Source organism: Canis lupus, chromosome 18 (genome assembly GCF_011100685.1).
Source record: "Canis lupus familiaris isolate Mischka breed German Shepherd chromosome 18, alternate assembly UU_Cfam_GSD_1.0, whole genome shotgun sequence".
NCBI lineage: Eukaryota > Metazoa > Chordata > Mammalia > Carnivora > Canidae > Canis > Canis lupus.
Genome location: NC_049239.1, coordinates 16784197 through 16803182, shown reverse-complemented (window position 1 = coordinate 16803182; position 18986 = coordinate 16784197). Strand labels below are relative to the sequence as shown.

General features: G+C 36.0%; 1 protein-coding gene across 1 annotated transcript in view; it reads right to left on the bottom strand.

Annotated features, from left to right (window-relative positions):
- Nucleotides 1-18986, bottom strand: part of RELN (reelin) — a 481015-nt gene that overhangs the window by 233028 nt on the left and 229001 nt on the right. The window contains 1 exon segment of the mRNA XM_038562771.1: nt 1216-1312. Within this exon segment, the coding sequence (XP_038418699.1) occupies nt 1216-1312 (97 nt within the window).

Sequence of the window (18986 nt, the reverse complement as noted above, 5' to 3'; positions counted from 1 at the left end):
TTAATTTGCATCCAATTAATTCTGTTTGTGTTCTAATTTCAGCTAAAAACTCTTCAATTTATCAATGTTCTGCAGCTCGTATCTTTAATAAATTAAATGTATCCATTGCCATGAAAGGGGTATTCAAGCAGCATAAAATAAGAACCATGTTATAAAAATTAATTGACTTTCACTTTGATAACTAAATCTTCTTTTAATTGCCTAGCTAGTCTTTCTCCCTTTTGTAATGTGGAAGCCAGTCTTTTGGCCACTTTTAAAGTTAATGAATTTGAAACACAATGTGTGATGTAGGGCTGAAAAATACAACCTGTTACCTAAAAGTCCCATGATAAGGAAGATGTGGGAGAAAAAAAGCAGCACTGAAGCTCAAACTGAAAATCAGAAAAGCAGAGCATAGAAGATGCTGTGATGCTGTAAGTAGAACATCTCTCACAAAGAAATTGAGCCAAGAGTAGAACAATTGCTTTTATATCCTTTTTCAAGAATGTGAAATGTAGTCTTTCTGCCAGAACCAAATAACAACAAAAGGCTCATTAGCTGCAATACTGATGGCTGGTGGTTTCATCACTTTTAATTTAGAATGTTCATGTTTCATTTTCCGTGCAATGCAAGAACTTATCTTTGGCAAGCAAAGTCTAATCAGTCTAAATTAAGGGAAAGTAACCTGCTCCTAAACAATTTGGCATAACCCAAAATTTGTTCAAAACTATTTTGTTCAGTGCACTTTAGCTTTTTAAAAAAAATTCAGTGAAGTTCCTTTGTGTTTAGAACACAAAGTTTTGAAATAATGTGATAGAGTTACTCATCTAACATTTTTGGCTTGCAAAGAGAATACAAGATGGTTAAAAGTGGAGTTTTATACAAGAACTTATAAAGCCATAAATTATTTAAATATGATATATATATATATCTGTGTGTCATATATGTCACATGTATGTCATACCCTTATTTTTTAAAAGCCATCTGATCACAATGATGCACCATGTGTATCCATTGATGCTGCCCATTTTATTACTGAATTCTTTATTCTTCCATTTGAAAATAAAGTATAAAACCACTGCTCCCAATTTTGAGATACTTATAATAGGATTCATAATAAAAATAATACTGAAAAATTTCATATGGCTTTTAAGAGCATAAAAGAACCTTTTGTTGGCAAAAAGCTCCATAAAGACAGTGTATTTGGAATAATGTACATAAATAGCATGTACTTACCAATTCTCTCGGACCATATGGCTCACAGAAGGTGACAGCATTGCCATGCATAATTGCACCACACTGTTCTCCGGTCTCACAGTTCTTACATTCAACCCTGTGGGAACAGAGAACACACCCCCAGTCTGAAAATTATGTAGCACAAAGTGGTCTATTGCTCAGGTAAGGAAAGATATAAATCACTGTTTTTCAGTTTAAATCAACATTTTTAGGAAGGTTATGGTTTTTTTGTATTGTGACATGTTTATGAAACACGAAACCAGAAAGACTTGAACTTCAATCCCAATTCTTTCAGTCACTCGCTATGGTGGGTAAGTTATTTAATTGCCCAAAGTTTTGGTTTTCTCGCCTGTAAAATGAGGGTAATAATATTGACCTAAATCTCTCATAGTTGTCATGAAGATTAAATGAGAGAATGCATGAAACACAAGAGTACAGAACCAATCTCCTAGTAGGCACTTAATGGCAGATGGTATTATTACTAGTAATTACATATAATACATACATACCATATCCAATACAAGGATGTTTACAAATATTAATGATAAGCAAAGTAATATACACTTAATTAACACTTGTACCTCTGAAAACAAAAGATGCTTTACAAATTTTAATTTTCTCTTGAGTTGTTTAAGTATAAGTTTAAAATTACTGTCCTCAAATAAATCTGAATGTCTATAAAATATAACATGCTAAAAATAATGGAATCAGCTTATATTTAGTGTACATATTAATATGAAATATATACAAATTCTAAATCAAGCAAATGTTGGATACTGAATTGATACATTAACCTTGAAAATAATTTAATTAGCTGCTTTTTTTTATTATGGCAAAATGAAGTGGTCAATACAATTTTAGGACAGAATGTCAAAAATAAATTTATTCATGCTTTTAGTAGAAACTAAGGTATAGAAATTCTGGATTTGACTCTGCATATTTACAGCAACACAATGCTCTGCATCATGACATCTCAACCTACAATCATTACATACCTAACACGTAGAAAGGATAATCTATGTTTCCTCTATCTGAACCGCAAACCACATGAGAGCTATATTTCATGCAGAAAGGACATTTTCAGACTTTCACATTCTAGGTGCCAAACATTGAGGAAAGAGCAGTATGCCCTTTGTTTTCGTGATCACTGTATTTCACCCTTTCAACTGTTTGCTAATTTCAGAGAAAGAGGGAGTCAGAATTCCCATTCAGGGAGGAAGAAAACAAAAGTGGGAAAAGATACCAGATATCAAAACAAAGCCAAGAAGCAGAAGCACAGTAAGTAAGTAAAAACTTGGCAAATAAAGATTAAGTATTTCCTACATGTGAATTGCATGGATTAAGTGATTGGTATTATTCTTTTGAGCTGTGTTCCCATATAAGCCAATCAGTAATGTCAAGAACCTTTGATTTTTTTTTTTTTAGAATAAACAGAGAATAATTTCTGATACGGAATTTAAAATGCTAGTATCTCATAGCATCACAAATCTTAGTTAGGAAATTGAAATCTTCTCTTGATTACCATGAAGCAAATTTCTAAAAAAAAACCTTTGACATTAGAAGAGACATAATAGTAGCTTCATAAAGGTGACAAACAGCTCTCTTCACTGTTTTATGCCTGGAATGTTGTATTCCACAAATATCTGTTGAATGAATGAAGGGATATAAGACAGCCTCATAAACAGTACTATTATTAAGGCTTGAGGTCTTAGAATAGTACCTACACATAGCTAACATGATGTGTTAGTGTGTTAGCTATTATTATTATTTTCTTTTTTATTATTACAGATTTCCACCATTTTCATCCAGAACTGGTATCCCAGTTGTTTTTTTCCCCCAGAAAGAAACTATTACACGAACTTCTTATTACTGTTTCTCTATCTTTAAATTATAAATTAATTTTTTTCAGGGGATGTGATTGTTATAAAAGCTCAGAGAAGTAGCACAAAATTATAGTGGGGTTTTTACTTAGTGATAGATGAGGATTATTTAGCCTCCAAGTCATTGTGAAATGACTTCAGAGAAACATCAACTTTGACAGAGAAAAATTTTAAACATGTTCAACCCTCACAATGGCTATCTGCCATTTTCATCCAGTGACTGTAAACTAAAATCTTCATTATTGTGAAAAGCTGGAAGATTTTTCTCCAAGATCAAAAACAAGACAAGAGTGCCCACTCTTGCCACTTTTATTCAACATAATACTAAGAAGCCTACTCATAGTAATCAGACAAAGGAAAAAGAAGACTTCTGAATTGGTAAGGAAGAAGTAAAACTGTCATTCTTTGCAGATAACATGACACTATACATAGAAAACCCCAAAGACTCTACCAAAAACTATCAGAACCAACAAATTAACTCCGTAAAATTGTAGGATACAAAATGAATATACAGAAGTCCAATGCATTTCTAAAAACTAATATGAAACTAGCAGAGAGAGAATTAAGAAAATAATTCCACTTACAATTGCATCAAAAAGAACAAAACACTTAGGAATAAGTTTAACCAAAGAGGCGAAAGACCTGTACTCTGAAGACAATAAAACATTTATGAAAAAAATTGAAGATGACACAAATAAATGGGAAGATATACTGTGCTCATGAATCAGAAAGATAAATATTGTTAAAATGTATGTACTCATCAAAGCAATCTATAGATTCAATGCAATCCCTAGCAAAATACCAATAGTATTTCTTATAGAACTAGAACAAATGATCCTAAAATTGATATGGAATCACAAAAAGACTCCAAATAGCCAAAGCAATGTTGAGGAAGAAGTACAAAGCTGGAGGTATCACAATTCCAAATTTCAAGGAATACAACAAAATTATACTAATAGAAACAATATGATATTAGAACAGAAATAGATATACAGATCAACGGAACACAACAGAAAGCCCAGAAATATATCCTTACTTATGGTCAATTAATCTGTGACAATGGAGGCAAGATTACATAATGCAGAAAAGAGTCTTTTCAAAACAGGGAAGCTACATGCAAAAGAATGAAACAGGGACGCTTTCTTATATCTTATACAAAAATAAACTTAAACCTGATTAAAGACCTAAATGTGAGATCTGAAATTATGAAACTCCTAAAAGAATACATAGGCAGCAAACTCTTGGACATGGGTCTTAGCAATATTTTTTGGATTGGTCTCCTTAGGCAAGGGCAACTAAAGCAAAAATAAACTACTGGCACTACCATTAAACTTAAAAGCTTTTTGAGCAAAGGAAACCATCAACAAAACAAAAAGGCAACCTACCTAATGGAAGAAGATATTTGCAAATGATATCTGATAAGAGATCCCCAAAATATATAAAGAATTTATACAACTCAACACCAAAAATCTAAATAATCCAATTAAAAATGGGCAAAAGATATGAATAGACATTTTTCCAAAGAAGACATATAGAGGGCCAACAGATGTATGAAAAGATGCTCAATATTGCTAATCATCAGAGAGATGCGAAGCAAAACCACAAAGAGCTATCATCTTCACATATGACAGAATAGCTAATCAAAAAGACAAGAAATAACAATTGTGAGGATGTGGAAAAAAGAACCACTGTGCTCTGTTGGTGGGGATGTAAATTGGTTCAATCTTTATGGAAAACAGTATAGAGGTTCCTCAAAAAATTAAAAAAAGAAATACCACATGAACCAGTAAGTCTACTTCTGGATATTTGCCCAAAGAAAGCAAAAATATTAACTCAAAAAGATAAATATACCACTATGTTTATTGCAGCATTATTTATGATAGCAAAGATGAGGAGGAACCTAAATGTTCATCAATAAATAAATGGATAAGGAGGATGTGATACACACACACACACACACACACACACACACACACACACACATAGACAGACAGGAATATTATGGAGCCATAAAAAAGAATGAAAGCTCACCATTTGTGACTACACAGATGGACCATAGGGTATTATGGTAAGGGAAATAAGTCAGACAGAAAATGATAAATACCATATAATTTCACTTACATGTGGATTCTTAAAAAAATAGAAACAAACAGAAAGAGATTAATAAATAGAAAACTGGCAGCTGCCATGGGGTGGGGGAGGAATGATATAAGCAAAGGGAATTGAAGGGTACAAACCGCTAGTTTATAAAATAAATAAGTCACAGGGATATAAGATACAGCATAGGAAATAACAGTCAATACTACTGCAATAACTGTGTGATGACAGTAACTATACTTATCATAGTGATACATTTTGTAATGTCTATAAATGTCGAGTAACTATGTTGTATACCTGAAACTAGTATTACATGTCAACTCTACTTCAATTTTAAAAATACAAGGCAAACAACCAGATTAAATAACTAATAATAAATGCATCATTGTTGATATGAAGTCTGAGGCTTGATGTTGGATTCCCATAGCAATCACCATTCTATCTATAAGTATTGATCAGCAGTCTCCAAATCAACTGTGTATCAGAAAAACAATACATTCTCCTTCCCACAGCTTTTATTTTAAAATTTATTTTATTTTTAAAAAGATTTTATTTATTTGACAGAAAGAGAGCACAAATAGGCAGAGTGACAGGCAGAGGGAGAGGAAGAGGGATAAACAGGCTCATTGTGAGGGTCAATCCCAGGACCCTAGGATCATGACCTGGTAACAGGAGTTAAAAAGCCAGTAAGTTCAAGAAAAAAAAGCAAATAGGTAAGAGCCCTTCTCCCCATTTGGCTCAACAACCCTTTCAGACCTTGTTTTTCTTCGTTGTGCTATAGATCCAGAAACAAAATAAAATTCATAAAAGCACTGGTATCCTGTTGAATGTAAAGATTTAGAATGACCATGTATTTAGAATTACTCACTGGGTTGCTGTATTTGGAAGAACAATGGCTTCAACAATGATTGATGGAGCAAATCCATCAACTTTCAGCCAATGTCTTTTAAATATCCTTTGCTTGAATGTCTCACAGTCTGAGAAATTATTAGAATTTATCCTGAATGCCCATTGTTCTGGGTGGTCAAATGCAACATACATGTAGCTGCCGATGTGTTATTTATTCATTCATCATTCATTAATTCATTCTTGTAAATAACAAACTTGTGTTAAGGACCTACAGGCACTGAGGTCAAAGACCAATAAAACAGTGACATTTTCTTCAGGAGTGTACACTACAGAAGAAGCAGAGAAATAAGTACGCAATTGCAACGCAGGGTGCCAATGCTATGAGAGCTATTCACTGCCTTCTTTTATGAGTCAGATATTCTAAAGCCTATTTGAATCTCTCAGACTTCTCTATAAGATAGTTGTCAGCATCCTCATTTTACTAACCAGAAAACTGAGCTTCAGATAAGTTTAACATTTATTTGTTCAAGCCACATAGTTGCGAGGGTGAACAGGGCTGCAGTCTGGCCCTGGGCTTGCTAATTCCAAAACCCATCACATTTTCCATAGCTGCTCACTCTTTATAACAGGAGTCTGCACTGGTTATTATGGTACCTAATTCAGACTGAGGATGAAGGCAAAGTTCCCAAAGGAGGTGGTCCCAGAACTGGTCCTGAAGGAGGACTGGGAGTTATTCAAGCAAGGAAGAAAAGTAAGGGTGTAATAGGGCACAAAGGACACAGATTATGACACATGAGAAGAGCTGCCATTTCAGTGAGTTAGTGTGACGAGAACCATACTGGTACCTAGAGAAGGATGGTGTATAATGGGCTCGAAAGTGGGAACCAGTTCATGGAAGGCCTCATGCACCATTTACAAAGTGATAGGTGCTATGCTACTAGCTCTACAAACAATGCCTCAATAAATTCATATAAACCTTCCTCCCTCCATTTTTAATCCCCATTTAGAGGATGTTTAAACTGAGATTTAGAAATATTAAATAACTGTCCAAGGTTATACACTTTAGAAATGATAGAACTGGGATTCAAACTCTCATTATTCTATTTCCAAAGTCATGATACAAATCCAACTCTTAGTAAAATGACTCTAGCAAATGATGGACTGGAGGTAGAAAAATCAGGACTACTGATGTAACACAAGTAAGACATGATAGTGCCCCCAAATAGGGTAGAGATGGGGAAGAGTGGGCATATTCTAGAATATTCCTATTCTATAGAAATGTAAGCCATATATGTAATTTTCAACTTTCTAACGGCAACATTTAAAAGTAAAAAGGGAGGTACCTGGGTGGCACACTTGGTTAAGCATCTGACTCTTGATTTCAACTCAGGTCATGATCTCAGGATTGTGAGATCAAGCCCTGCACCTAGCCCCCTGCTCAGCTTTCCCTTTCCCTTTTGCCCCTTCTCTCTGCTCACACAAGTGTGCTCTTTCTCTCTCAAATAAATAAAATCTTTAAACAAATAAAAGTAAAAAAAAAAACCAAGTTAGTTTTAATTATGTTTTATATAATCCATTAGATGCATTATATTTTAACATATAATTAATTAATGGAAAATTATTAGTGACATAGCTTACATTCTTTTTTCATACTAAGTCTTCAAATTGTAGGGTATAGTTTATACTTACAGCACATCATCTCAATTCAGTCTAGTCACATTTTAAGTGCTCAACAGCTGTATGTGACTAGTGGCTGCCATATTAGACAGCATATCCCTAGAGAATTACAGACTGCTCTCTGGTTCTGCCCATAACTGGAGGTGACCAGCTGACAATGCTTATATGTACCTGAACGTCAGAGAAAGAAGATCATCACTGACATGATAGTTTAAGATATGGTTGAAATCATAGGAGTGCATGGGAATCAGGAGAGAGGGAAGTGAGAAGAGGTCCAAGAATGGATCCTGAGGGAGCAATCAATCATATTGCCTTTAGTCTGGTTTCTGGAGAGCTCTAACCATCATCATGACCTTTCAATGTGCAGCAATCTGGAGGTAGAAATATCTCTCTCCTATCTCCTTTTCTCCATGATTATAGGCAGTGGGTTCACTTCTGTTCCTAAAAATCTGTGTTGCTCATAAGGTGACTCTCCTAATAGTGACTCTATAATATGACCTTCCTTGCATTTTTTTCTATAAAGTTGAGCATTGTAATACTGTGCATATAAAAAAAGAAAGGGAAAGACAAATTATAATTTCATCATGAAACAATGAGTATCAGAAAGGAAAAGACAGAAAGGAAAAGCAAATCATAATTTCATCATGAAACAATGATCCTGATGGAGACGAGACAGTACAAAGGCAACCAGTGCTCATGGCTTCCCAGAAGAAAAAATGATCTATGTCAGAATCTGAGAAGGTGAGTTTTGAAAATCTACAGATGTAAACAAATATCCAAATGCCAAGAAAGTAATTGCTCAATCACCACAGGATATAAAACAATACCTAATTGCTCTTAAAGTCCTATCTTCCTCTCTTCCCCAGAATGCCTCTGCATCTAACAACTTGATTTGGTTGAGTAGAACTAGGTACTTAACCCCAATGGATGCACTCTCTGAAGAATATTATTATCTTATTCCTCCCTTATGGAAAAGTTCTTAATAACTCAGTAAGGTTTCAATTTGCAGGATGATAAGCAGTGCAATTTTTTTTTCAGGCTTTCAGAGGAAAAAGAGGCAGTTATAAAATAGGTCATGGGATGAAAAGTAAGCATAGGAAATATAGTCAATATTATTGTTATAATGTTGTATGGTGACAGGTGGTAACTACACTTATCGCAGTGAACCTCAGTAATATATAGAATTGTTGAGTCCCTGTGTTGTACATCTGAAACTAATATAATATTGTATGTCAATTATATACTTCAATAAATTTTTTAAAAAGGTGCTGTTTGTTCCTAACATTTAAACTGTGGCCTAACGATTGAATTTTCTCAGGAAAATGATGGGCTTTGTCAAGTTAGGTAGCATATTCTTCAGAGACTGGTTGGAAGAAGAAAGTTTTAACTAACCCAGTTAAACAGATTTTTGTTTTTCAATTTAAAAAGGAATGTTACCTTCCAGGCTAAGGATTAGAAATGAATTACTTCTCTGCCTAATAGTTAAAGTAATACTGAAGATTTCTCTAATCTAAGAAAACTTCCTCCTTCTTTTCCTTTTTTTCTTTTTAAAGATTTATTTATTTATTTCTGATAGAGAGAGAGAGAAAGAGAGAGAAAGAGAGAGAGAGAGAGAGGCAGAGACACAGGAGGAGGGAGAAGCAAGCTACATGCCAGGAGCCCGACGTGGGACTCGATCCCGGGACCCCAAGATTTGCGCCCTGGGCCAAAGGCAGGCACTAAACCGCTAAGCCACCCAGGGATCCCCCCTTCTTTTCCTTTTTCCCCACTATGAAAAACAACATAAGAATCTGACAAATACCATGGCACATCATATGAACTGCATACCTCTAAATATATTCCATTATGAACAGTATGATTAAAAGACGTTTTAAGGAAAAGGCTTGCTATCCCCAAAGATCATGCAAAGCCTGAATCTATTAAGCCCTCTCTGAACCCATTTATCACATGCTTAGGTTCCACATGAAGCTTATCTATTACTAGAGTTACAGATCATTGCACGTTCAGGTTAGAGTGCATCTGAAATATCACCGAGTCTCGTCACCCCTCATTTTACAAATGATAGAACAGAACTAGAATTCAGATTCCCTGACTCCTTGTCCAACACTCTTCCCATGCCACTTGAACGTAGTCAGTAAAATAAGAGGAAAGAACTCCAATTCTATAAAAACAATTTGCATTTAAAAAAATGTTTGTCATTCTTTTTGGTTCAGTCTATTTTTAAAAGCTACTATGACTCCTCTTAAAAGTTCTTTTTTTTAATTTGATAAAAGGATTTTGTTTTGTTAATGAAAATGTACAAAAATAAGAAAAATGTCATAGACTTCATAGGACATTTTAAGAATGAACTCGACTCCAAGGAATACATACATATGGTCAACAAGCACATGAGAAAATGCCCCGCATCACTGGCCATCAGGGAAATACAAATCAAAACCACAGTGAGATACCACCTCACACCAGTGAGAATAGTGAAAATTAACAAGACAGGAAATAACAAATGTTGGAGAGGATGTGGAGAAAGGGGAACCCTCTTGCACTGTTGGTGGGAATGTGAACTGGTGCAGCCACTCTGGAAAACTGGGTGGAGGTTCCTCAAAGAGTTAAAGAGAGAGCTACCCTATGACCCAGCAATTGCACTGCTGGGTATTTACCTCAAAGATACAGATGCAGTGAAATGTTGGGACACCTGCACCCCAATGTTTATAGCAGCAATGTCCACAAGAGCCAAACTGTGGAAGGAGCCTCGGTGTCCGACAAAAGATGAATGGATAAAGAAGGTGTGGTCTATATAAATACAATATTCCTCAGCCATTAGAAATGACAAATACCCACCATTTGCTTTGACATGGATGGAACTGGAGGGTATTATGCTGAGTCAACCGGAGAAGGACAATCATTATATAGTTTCACTTATACAGGGAATACAAAAAATAGTGAAAGGCATTATAGGAGAAAAGAGAGAAAATGAGTGGGAAAAATCAGAGAGGGTGACAACACATGAGAGACTCCTAACTCTGGGAAACAAACAAAAGGTAGTGGAAGGGGAGGTGGGTGGGGGGATGGGGTGACTGGGTGATGGGCACCGAGGGGGCACCTGACAGGATAAGCACTAGGTGTTATACTATATGTTGACAAATTGAACACCAATAAAAACAATACACATATTAAAAAAAAAGAAAATATTAAAATAAAAAAAAAGAAAATCTTTAAAAAAAAGAATGAATTCAACTAAAGTACATCATCAAATTCAATATTCTTTTGCTTATGTACAACCTTAGATAGAATTCAACACTATTTTATACATAGAAACTATCACTTGTTTTTTTTTCACTAAAAAACATAAAAGAATCAGTAAACATAAAGTCAGGTAGTTGTTGACCACTATATGTAGGGTCAAACCACAAACAAAAGAAAAAGGGAAAAGAAAAAGAAATGCTTTGAACCAAGGTTTTGTTCTTCACCATAACAAGCTCTTTGGCAATTTGACACTTGTTATTTGATGTCAGTTCTCTACCTTTGTTTTTTATTATTTAGGTGGCTGTGTTTGGGATAAAGAATTCTATGTGATGTGCATTTATGCTGTAGAAAGTATATTCCAGAGGTGTAATTATGTTTTCAATCCTGATTGAAAAATTATTAGGCTGGAAAACATGCCAACCACCCATTCGGTAGGCACAGGGGAAGCTGAAGTGAAACGTCCCTGGAGTATGTGGTCCCCATGTAATGCAGTGACACACATTGGACTTTCAGGATACAGAAAAGAGGAGGAGGAGTAATGAGAAAATTGGCTCCTTCACACAACAGGAGATTTATGAATGGTTGGTGGTGATATCATCCTCATAACAATAAATAAATAATTGAAATATTATTTTCTCAAGAGCAATCTAATTACATGGCTCATTCTTCTTTTTAGATCAGAGTGAAATCACTCTGCCTTTAGTCAGGCATTCTGCTGAGACAAGTTAATCACCTGGAAACTACTGACAATCAGTTATCATCAAATTCTCATTTGAGATACATGCCGTTTGTCCCCAAGATTGAGGACATCGGACTATCTCTCCAGAATTTATTGCCTCTGAAAAAGTCAGTGTCTGGGACTCAGCTGCAAAGCAGCAATCTAGCATTCTATGAATCGGAATTGTGTATTTACCAGCATTTCTGAATGGAGATATTAAAATAATTTTAATATTCATATCGACTAGAAAAAGAATTTTAAATTAGAAAAAGAAAAAGAAAAGAAAAATCTCTTGATCCCAAGGATAACATGGCTCTTCTCTCAGAAACTGCTCATACTGCATGTCTGACAAAATCTGATGTGTGAGTTTGTAAGGCAAGGCCAAATATGAGACTCATGAATCCACCAAAGCAAATAGAACCCTGAGGGGCATTTGGTAGCTGGGCAGTCAGTTGACTGCTTCTGGAGACACCAGAGCTCCTTGTGCATTCTATTCAAACTCAACAGCCAGAACATTCAACCTTTGACTGTATTTTAGAATAGACCATGTTTCATAATGAAGAGGGCATAACTATTTTCTCGTGAAAGATTAAGCTTAAGAAAAACTCTATTCTCTTTGTAAACGTGGAATATTTTTAGAAAAACAGTAAGGAAAGTTCACTCTATAAGACTGAGAATAATATCACCTTCAATGATGTCATGCCTTTTTTTCTACGAAGCTAACACATGCCCTAAATGTGAAAATGAGAAACCCCATTTATGGCTCATCCTCATTACTTCTCACTGAGGTAGGTAAGAGAACTCTTTTTATTTCACTAGGGAGTTTTAAATTTTGATCTCTCCTTTGTTAACAGGTACAATGACAAATATTATTTGGGTTGAAAATAACCCTTCTAATACCCTACTACTGCATGCAATATTCTGACCTCCTACTATGGTGAATTCCACTACATGCTGCTTGAAGAAATATTTTCTTCCTTGTTTCAAATGTACTTGACATTTAATTCCATTGAGTGAGCTCTTACTTCTGTCATCTAAAACAGAGATTAAAGAAGGAAATAATAAGCCTCAAGATTCACACTTTACTTTATTGGTAGGACACCTCCTGGTTAACCTTTCTATTGTAGACGAAGCTTTTCCCCAGAGCAATGACATCATGGTAGGAAAAGAAGAGGAAGGAGGGGGAAGGAAGCAGGAGAGGAAGGCGAGAGGAGAGTTTTGTCATAAGATAAAAAAGTTATTAACAAAAGAGAAGAAAGAGTGAAAAAGAGTGGGAAGAGGTGAAGAAATCAAGAGGGAGGAAATGAGAAAAAAAGTAAAAGATGCACCTAAGATCAGAATATCGGACCTATTACATAACTCACAAATACATGGTTTTATTAGAGGTTCTGGCAAAGGCATGTCATCAGAAAAAAGATTTATTTAGCCTGACTATTCTTATCCATTCCATGATCTCTCTTGGTTACCTGCTCTTGAAAAAAAATGTAAGGTTTTGCTCTGTGTTACACTGGGTAAGTCTATGAAGTCATCTGTCTTCTAAATGATCACCATTACGAACCCCACCCCCAGAAATCCTCCAGCAGTACCACACAGTGCTGGGTGTCCCTGGTTGGTCCTCCCCTACTCCCAGAGCTGTCTTCCAGGCTTACTGCCCATGGGTCTGCTGGACAGTGAGCAAAGTAGATGGACTTTTATCCAGTTTCCTTCCCAGTGACACTGTTCATCAGTCTAATTTTTTTCTGATTCTTGGAAATCACTTACATTGCTGTTCTCACACTTGGCTACTAAATGGAGTCCTCTCTGTGTTTGTTTTTTCTTGGGGGAGGATGGTGGCTCCAACATACCAACATTATCATGAAGCAATTTTACTGCTTGCTGACTTCTTTTCTCTTATGGACTAAGCTTTTAATCACTGAAAATCCCTAGCTAGAATAACTTATCTCTCTCATCCTAAAACCTCAAGCTCTTTGTTCAGATAATTCTTTTTCTCAAAGAAAATAAACTGTGATTAGCCAAATCACCCATGTTTTTGCTGTATTTCAGAATAATTGCTCCAAGAAATTAGTATTTTCAAGAGAATAGCAGATGCAGCAGAGTCTGTGATCTCCATTTCGCTAGTTCTGTACTATGATCTTTTACAGATAAAAATGGAACTGTTCTAGGCTCTTCTTGATTTAAGCAATCTTACACAATGCCACCCATGGCTTTAGCTTCCTTAGCTATAAACTGAGGGGCTTTCTGTATGATAAACCAATTGACAGAGGTCTTCATGTACCAGAGGATCCAAGACAACTTCATTTGCATCTTTCTTCCTGATGTCTCATATCCCTGTTAGCATCACAACTTACTCATCTAAGACGCTTCTTCTGAGGACTGACTCCTGTTCTTCCCTGGTCTCTGCTGAAAAGGACATCTCTGTTATAATTATTGTGCTGGAGGGGAAACATCTGCTGTCGTTGAGTTGCCATTTATCATCATGTTTTCTAACAGTCCCACGTTTCCCACTAGAACATCAGAGCCTAGTGATATTACAGCTCCAAATGCCTTCTGTGATCTTCAGAAAACAAGCATTAAAGGGATAATCTGTTAAGCAAAACAAGGATTCTTGCTTGACTTTGTAATTGTTTGGAGGATAAAGACACTTAAGAAAACTTAAGTCATTTTTCACTAGAAATCATTCACTTTCTAGTTCCTTTAACTCTCTTTCTGAACTCTTCATAACTGTGAGTTGTGAATCAATGTCTCCTTTTTATTTTTCTCATTGTTTTTGTTATTGCTGAATTTTTTAATTGAGGTAAATTTGCAGTGAAATATACAGAAATATACAAGCTTTGACAAGTGCACACATCTATGTGACCCACACCCCTCAAGATATATATATAAAACATTTGTCACTCCCAGAAATCTCCTCCTGTCTTTCCCAGTCATCCCCTATCCTGGAAATGATCACTGATCTAATTTCCAGCACTTTACATAATTTTTACCTATCCTAGATTTCATTAAAGTGGAACCATATAGTAAGAACTATTTTGGGTCTAGCTTCTTTCATTCAACATAATGTTTTTGAGATTAAACCATGCTGTTTCAATTAACAAAAATCCATTCCTTTTTATTGCTGAGTAGTATTCCATTGTATGGATATATCACTGTTTATCCATTCACCTGCTGATGGGTACCTGGGATGCCCCCAGTTTGGGGACTGGCTATGTTTCCCTTTAATAAAACAAAAACAAAATTGTGCTCCATTCATATGAAATACTGGCAGTGTTTAGGTCATACTAAAATAGTTTAATTTATAAAAAGGAACTATGAAAGTATAGTTGACGTACAAGTAGTAAATGCTTAAGTGAAATGTTAATGAGATAAAACATATTTGTAGGTCCTCAACTTCTTCTAACTTTAGTTATATGAGCATTTTCTTCTCATCTCCCTTTTTTTGGAGTTTGGAAGATTGTCTCTATATGAATAGACACTCCTGGTCCCTTCTGCCATGGTAATGCAATCGTATTGAATACACTTGATAGGATAATGGAGAGTTGTCAGTAGTGCTGATAAGTTGGTACTGCTCTCATTCCCTTGCATTCAGTGGCACATTCGAATTGATGAAGTTACCACTGTGGTGTAGAGGGAGACTTTTGTGTGTTCCATTATCAGGGCAAAGTTGAAGAGGAGAACCTCACTCTCAACAAGCTTGAGCCTTCACTATATTCCCATGAAGGGACTCTGTTCTCTTCATTTGTAACTTTACTTGTCATCTCTCATTTAAACAAGGCAATCAGAAGTGTCTGGGGCGGGGGGTGGGGGTGGAATACAGGGCCGATTCACTAGCAGAGCCCCAGAGCTATTTGGGGAACAAAGAGCAGAAGGACTCTATGCTCTGCATTTCAGAGCAGTAGAAGAACCCTAGCTGCGTGATAGTAAACCAGAGCACAGCATCGCAAAGATGCTCATGGCCCAGGTCCAGGAGCCACAGAACAGTTTCCTTGCCCTCAAGCCAGGATCAAAACAGATCCATGCCCTGAAGGGATGGTTAGGACAAGGACAAAGGCTGTCTGTGTGGACCAGTCACCAAAGACTAGATGAGACAGGGAGACGCCATGGGTATCTGCAGCAACAGATGATTAAGAGACCAGAGGTACATCCTCATACCACCCCTGCCTTTGCACCAATGAGTCCTCTGAAACTTTGTTACAACATCAGAAAAAATGGGAGAGGGTTAGCCAAGGGTGACTGAAATGAAGTTTTCACCACTGGTAGAAAGGGGACAATAAAAAGAAATTAAAAATGAAAATGAAAAATGAAATTAAATTAAAAATGAAAATGAAATTAAATTAAAAATGAAAATGAAAAGTGAAATGAAAAAATAAAGAAAGCTTGATTTCTCTGATACCCAAGTTTGTGGAGAGAATTTATAACTGACACACTTGTGTAAGCATAAACAATTTCTGAAAGGATTGGCAGAAATGTTAACAGTTGTTGCCCCCGGAGGAAGGGAATATAGGTGTAGTGTGGGAGGAAGGCTTGTTTTTATTCTTTAGTTTTTAATATTATTGGACTTTTTGCCAAGTACATTTACTGATTTTTCAATGAAATCTAATATTTAAACTAAATAGACTGGACATTCAATATTGAATTGACAGGAAAAAAAGTTTCTTGGTTCTATTCCAACTGCAGCCAAACACTTGGAATAGAAACTGGGCTGTTATGTTCACTCATAATAATAGTCATATTGTTTTCTGTTCATTGTTTTTTATGTACAGTAATTTGGTCATGAGATAACAAACTTGGATATCAAAAATTACATGTAATGGAATGAAAAAAATAGATTTTATTAGATGAAGTTAATGGAAGCAAATAAGTTATGAGTGATTAATTTTTAAACTGCTGTACCACTCCCTCACTACATGGACATGACTTTAGTTTCTTAGTTTCTCCTTCAGCTTGTCCTTAAAAATTACAAATTAAATAATGCATATGATGATTTTCAAACCAACGGCAGAAACAGGCTTATAAAAGCAGGACATTTTTCTCTTGTGGCAAATTATATGGTGGAGTATTTAGTGATGGGAATTTGGCCCAAAGCAGCACACCAGACACTCTGCTGTATGTGATGGTTTCTAATTCTGTGGGGCTGAAGAGAATCAAAGACAAGATCATAAAGAACAAAACTCATATGCCAATACGTGTTCCGAGAAAGCGGGTTTCAGGAGAGTGAAAACTGCCTCTAGAGTTCCAGAAAAAAGTAGGGCTTCGTTACTTTACTGGAAATATTTCACTGGGATGTCTGATTTTATTGGGTGCTGGTTTCTGACTTTAGGGAGCTTATGCCTATTTTTAAGGATTTTGAGACAGTGCATATCCTCTCTCTTCCCCTTCTCTATAGTTCTACTTTATTTTCACTAACATATGTTTCATATATTATATAATACAGATATATTTACTCTGATGTCTGTTTTTCATCCAAATGCCAAGAGGGAAGACTTGAGGACTCATTTAAATTAACTGGTTGAAGATTTTTTCAAGATTTATTTATTTATTTTTGGAGAAATAGAGAGAGACACAGAGAGAGAGAGCATGAGCAGGGTTGGGGCATAGAGGGAAAGGGAGAAGCAGTCTCCCTGTTGATCAGGGTGCATGACATGGGGCTCAATCCCAGGACCCCAAAATCATGACCGGAGCCAAAGTCAGACGCTTAACTGACTGAGCCCCCCCAGGCGCCCCTTGGTTGAAGATTTTTAAACTAATAATGATTTGGGGTCATACCTAGGCTTAGAGGAAGCAAAGAGAACAATGTGCAAATCAGCACAGGAGGAAGAAAGGAAGGCACAAAGGGAAGGAGAGAGAAGAGGGAGAGAGAGAGGAAGGAAAACAGGGGAAGACTGCAGGGAAACCGCAGGGGAGGTGAGGAGGAGACAGAAAGAAGAGGATGGAAAGAGAGAAAGGTATGGAAAGAGAAAGAAGAAGAGAAGGGGGAGGGCATTATCTCGTGCTGAGCACCTACACCTTCATGCATGGTGCCAGACCTTTGCAGGCTCATCAGACTAAAACGGGGTTGTAAAAACAACATTCATCTCACTTTTACTGACAAGGAAATGGGCTCAGAGCGGTAAAGGAAGCTTCTTGCTTTTCTCCAGGAACTCAGCTGGCCTGCGGTGAGCTCAAGAGTCAATCAGAACCTCTGACACCTTTTTGCTCAACAAAGTCACCTGTGAAATGATGAGAGGTTCATAACTGGGGCTTTTAAAAAAAAATCTTAAAGGGGCTCTGTGAAGGAGATGTCAGGCACTAAGAGTTAAAGTAAAATTACTCTGAAGTATATTTGATAGAAAACAGAAGTATGTGGCTTTTTAAAGTTAACAAAAGTTTTGTTTTTTGTTTTTTTTTTTAAGTGGGAAAAAGTGTGGCTTAAGTGAAAGGGACACAAAATCCATAACTTTGGTCAAGAAAGCATATATCAGATCAGTCATGAAAATGGGTGAAGCAAAATCAATCATGTTTTATTGATTTCAAAAACAACAGATTTTGAACCACATAAAAGTCACATTTTGTAACTGTCAAGAAAACTCACTGAAGACCATGAATTAGCTCGACAGAAATGAACTTGCCTTGAAAGAAACAAATTATCTGCTAACATCTATATTAATGGAATATAAAAAACCCAAATGTCAGGAGGAGTACAGAACTTTTCCTGGGTACAAGCAGTGCTTAGAAAGTTTCTTTGGCCTTTTTTTAATAAAGATTTTCGATTTATTTTAAGAAATTTATACTTAGGATATGTTCACAGGGAAGTGAAATTTTATTGATAAATTATTTCTGAAATGGCATATAAATTTTGAGACTTTATGACTCTGACCAATCTGTTTTCCCTGTATACTATATAGATTGATGTTTCTAGAAAAGACAGGATTTTCCCCATCTAGTATTGAAGCACCAGCACTCTCTATATGTCATCTTCAACATTCAGATCAAAGGCCACTTTCTCCACGAAAATCCCACCAACGTCATCTTTCTTTTGTGGAACTATGGTACCCATGTTATTTGTACCCCTCTATTACACAATAATAATACAAGAATTTCTATCCTGGATTATAAGGCTTTTAAAATATGTTCTTAGTATATCCTCTATTAAACTATAAGCTACTGGAGAGAAGGAACTATATCCCTTTTTAATTTACTGTATAAATATAATGATTATTGCTTAACATTTGTTTTTTTTTTTTTTTATGATAGTCACAGAGAGAGAGAGAGAGAGAGAGAGAGAGAGAGAGGCAGAGACACAGGCAGAGGGAGAAGCAGGCTCCATGCACTGG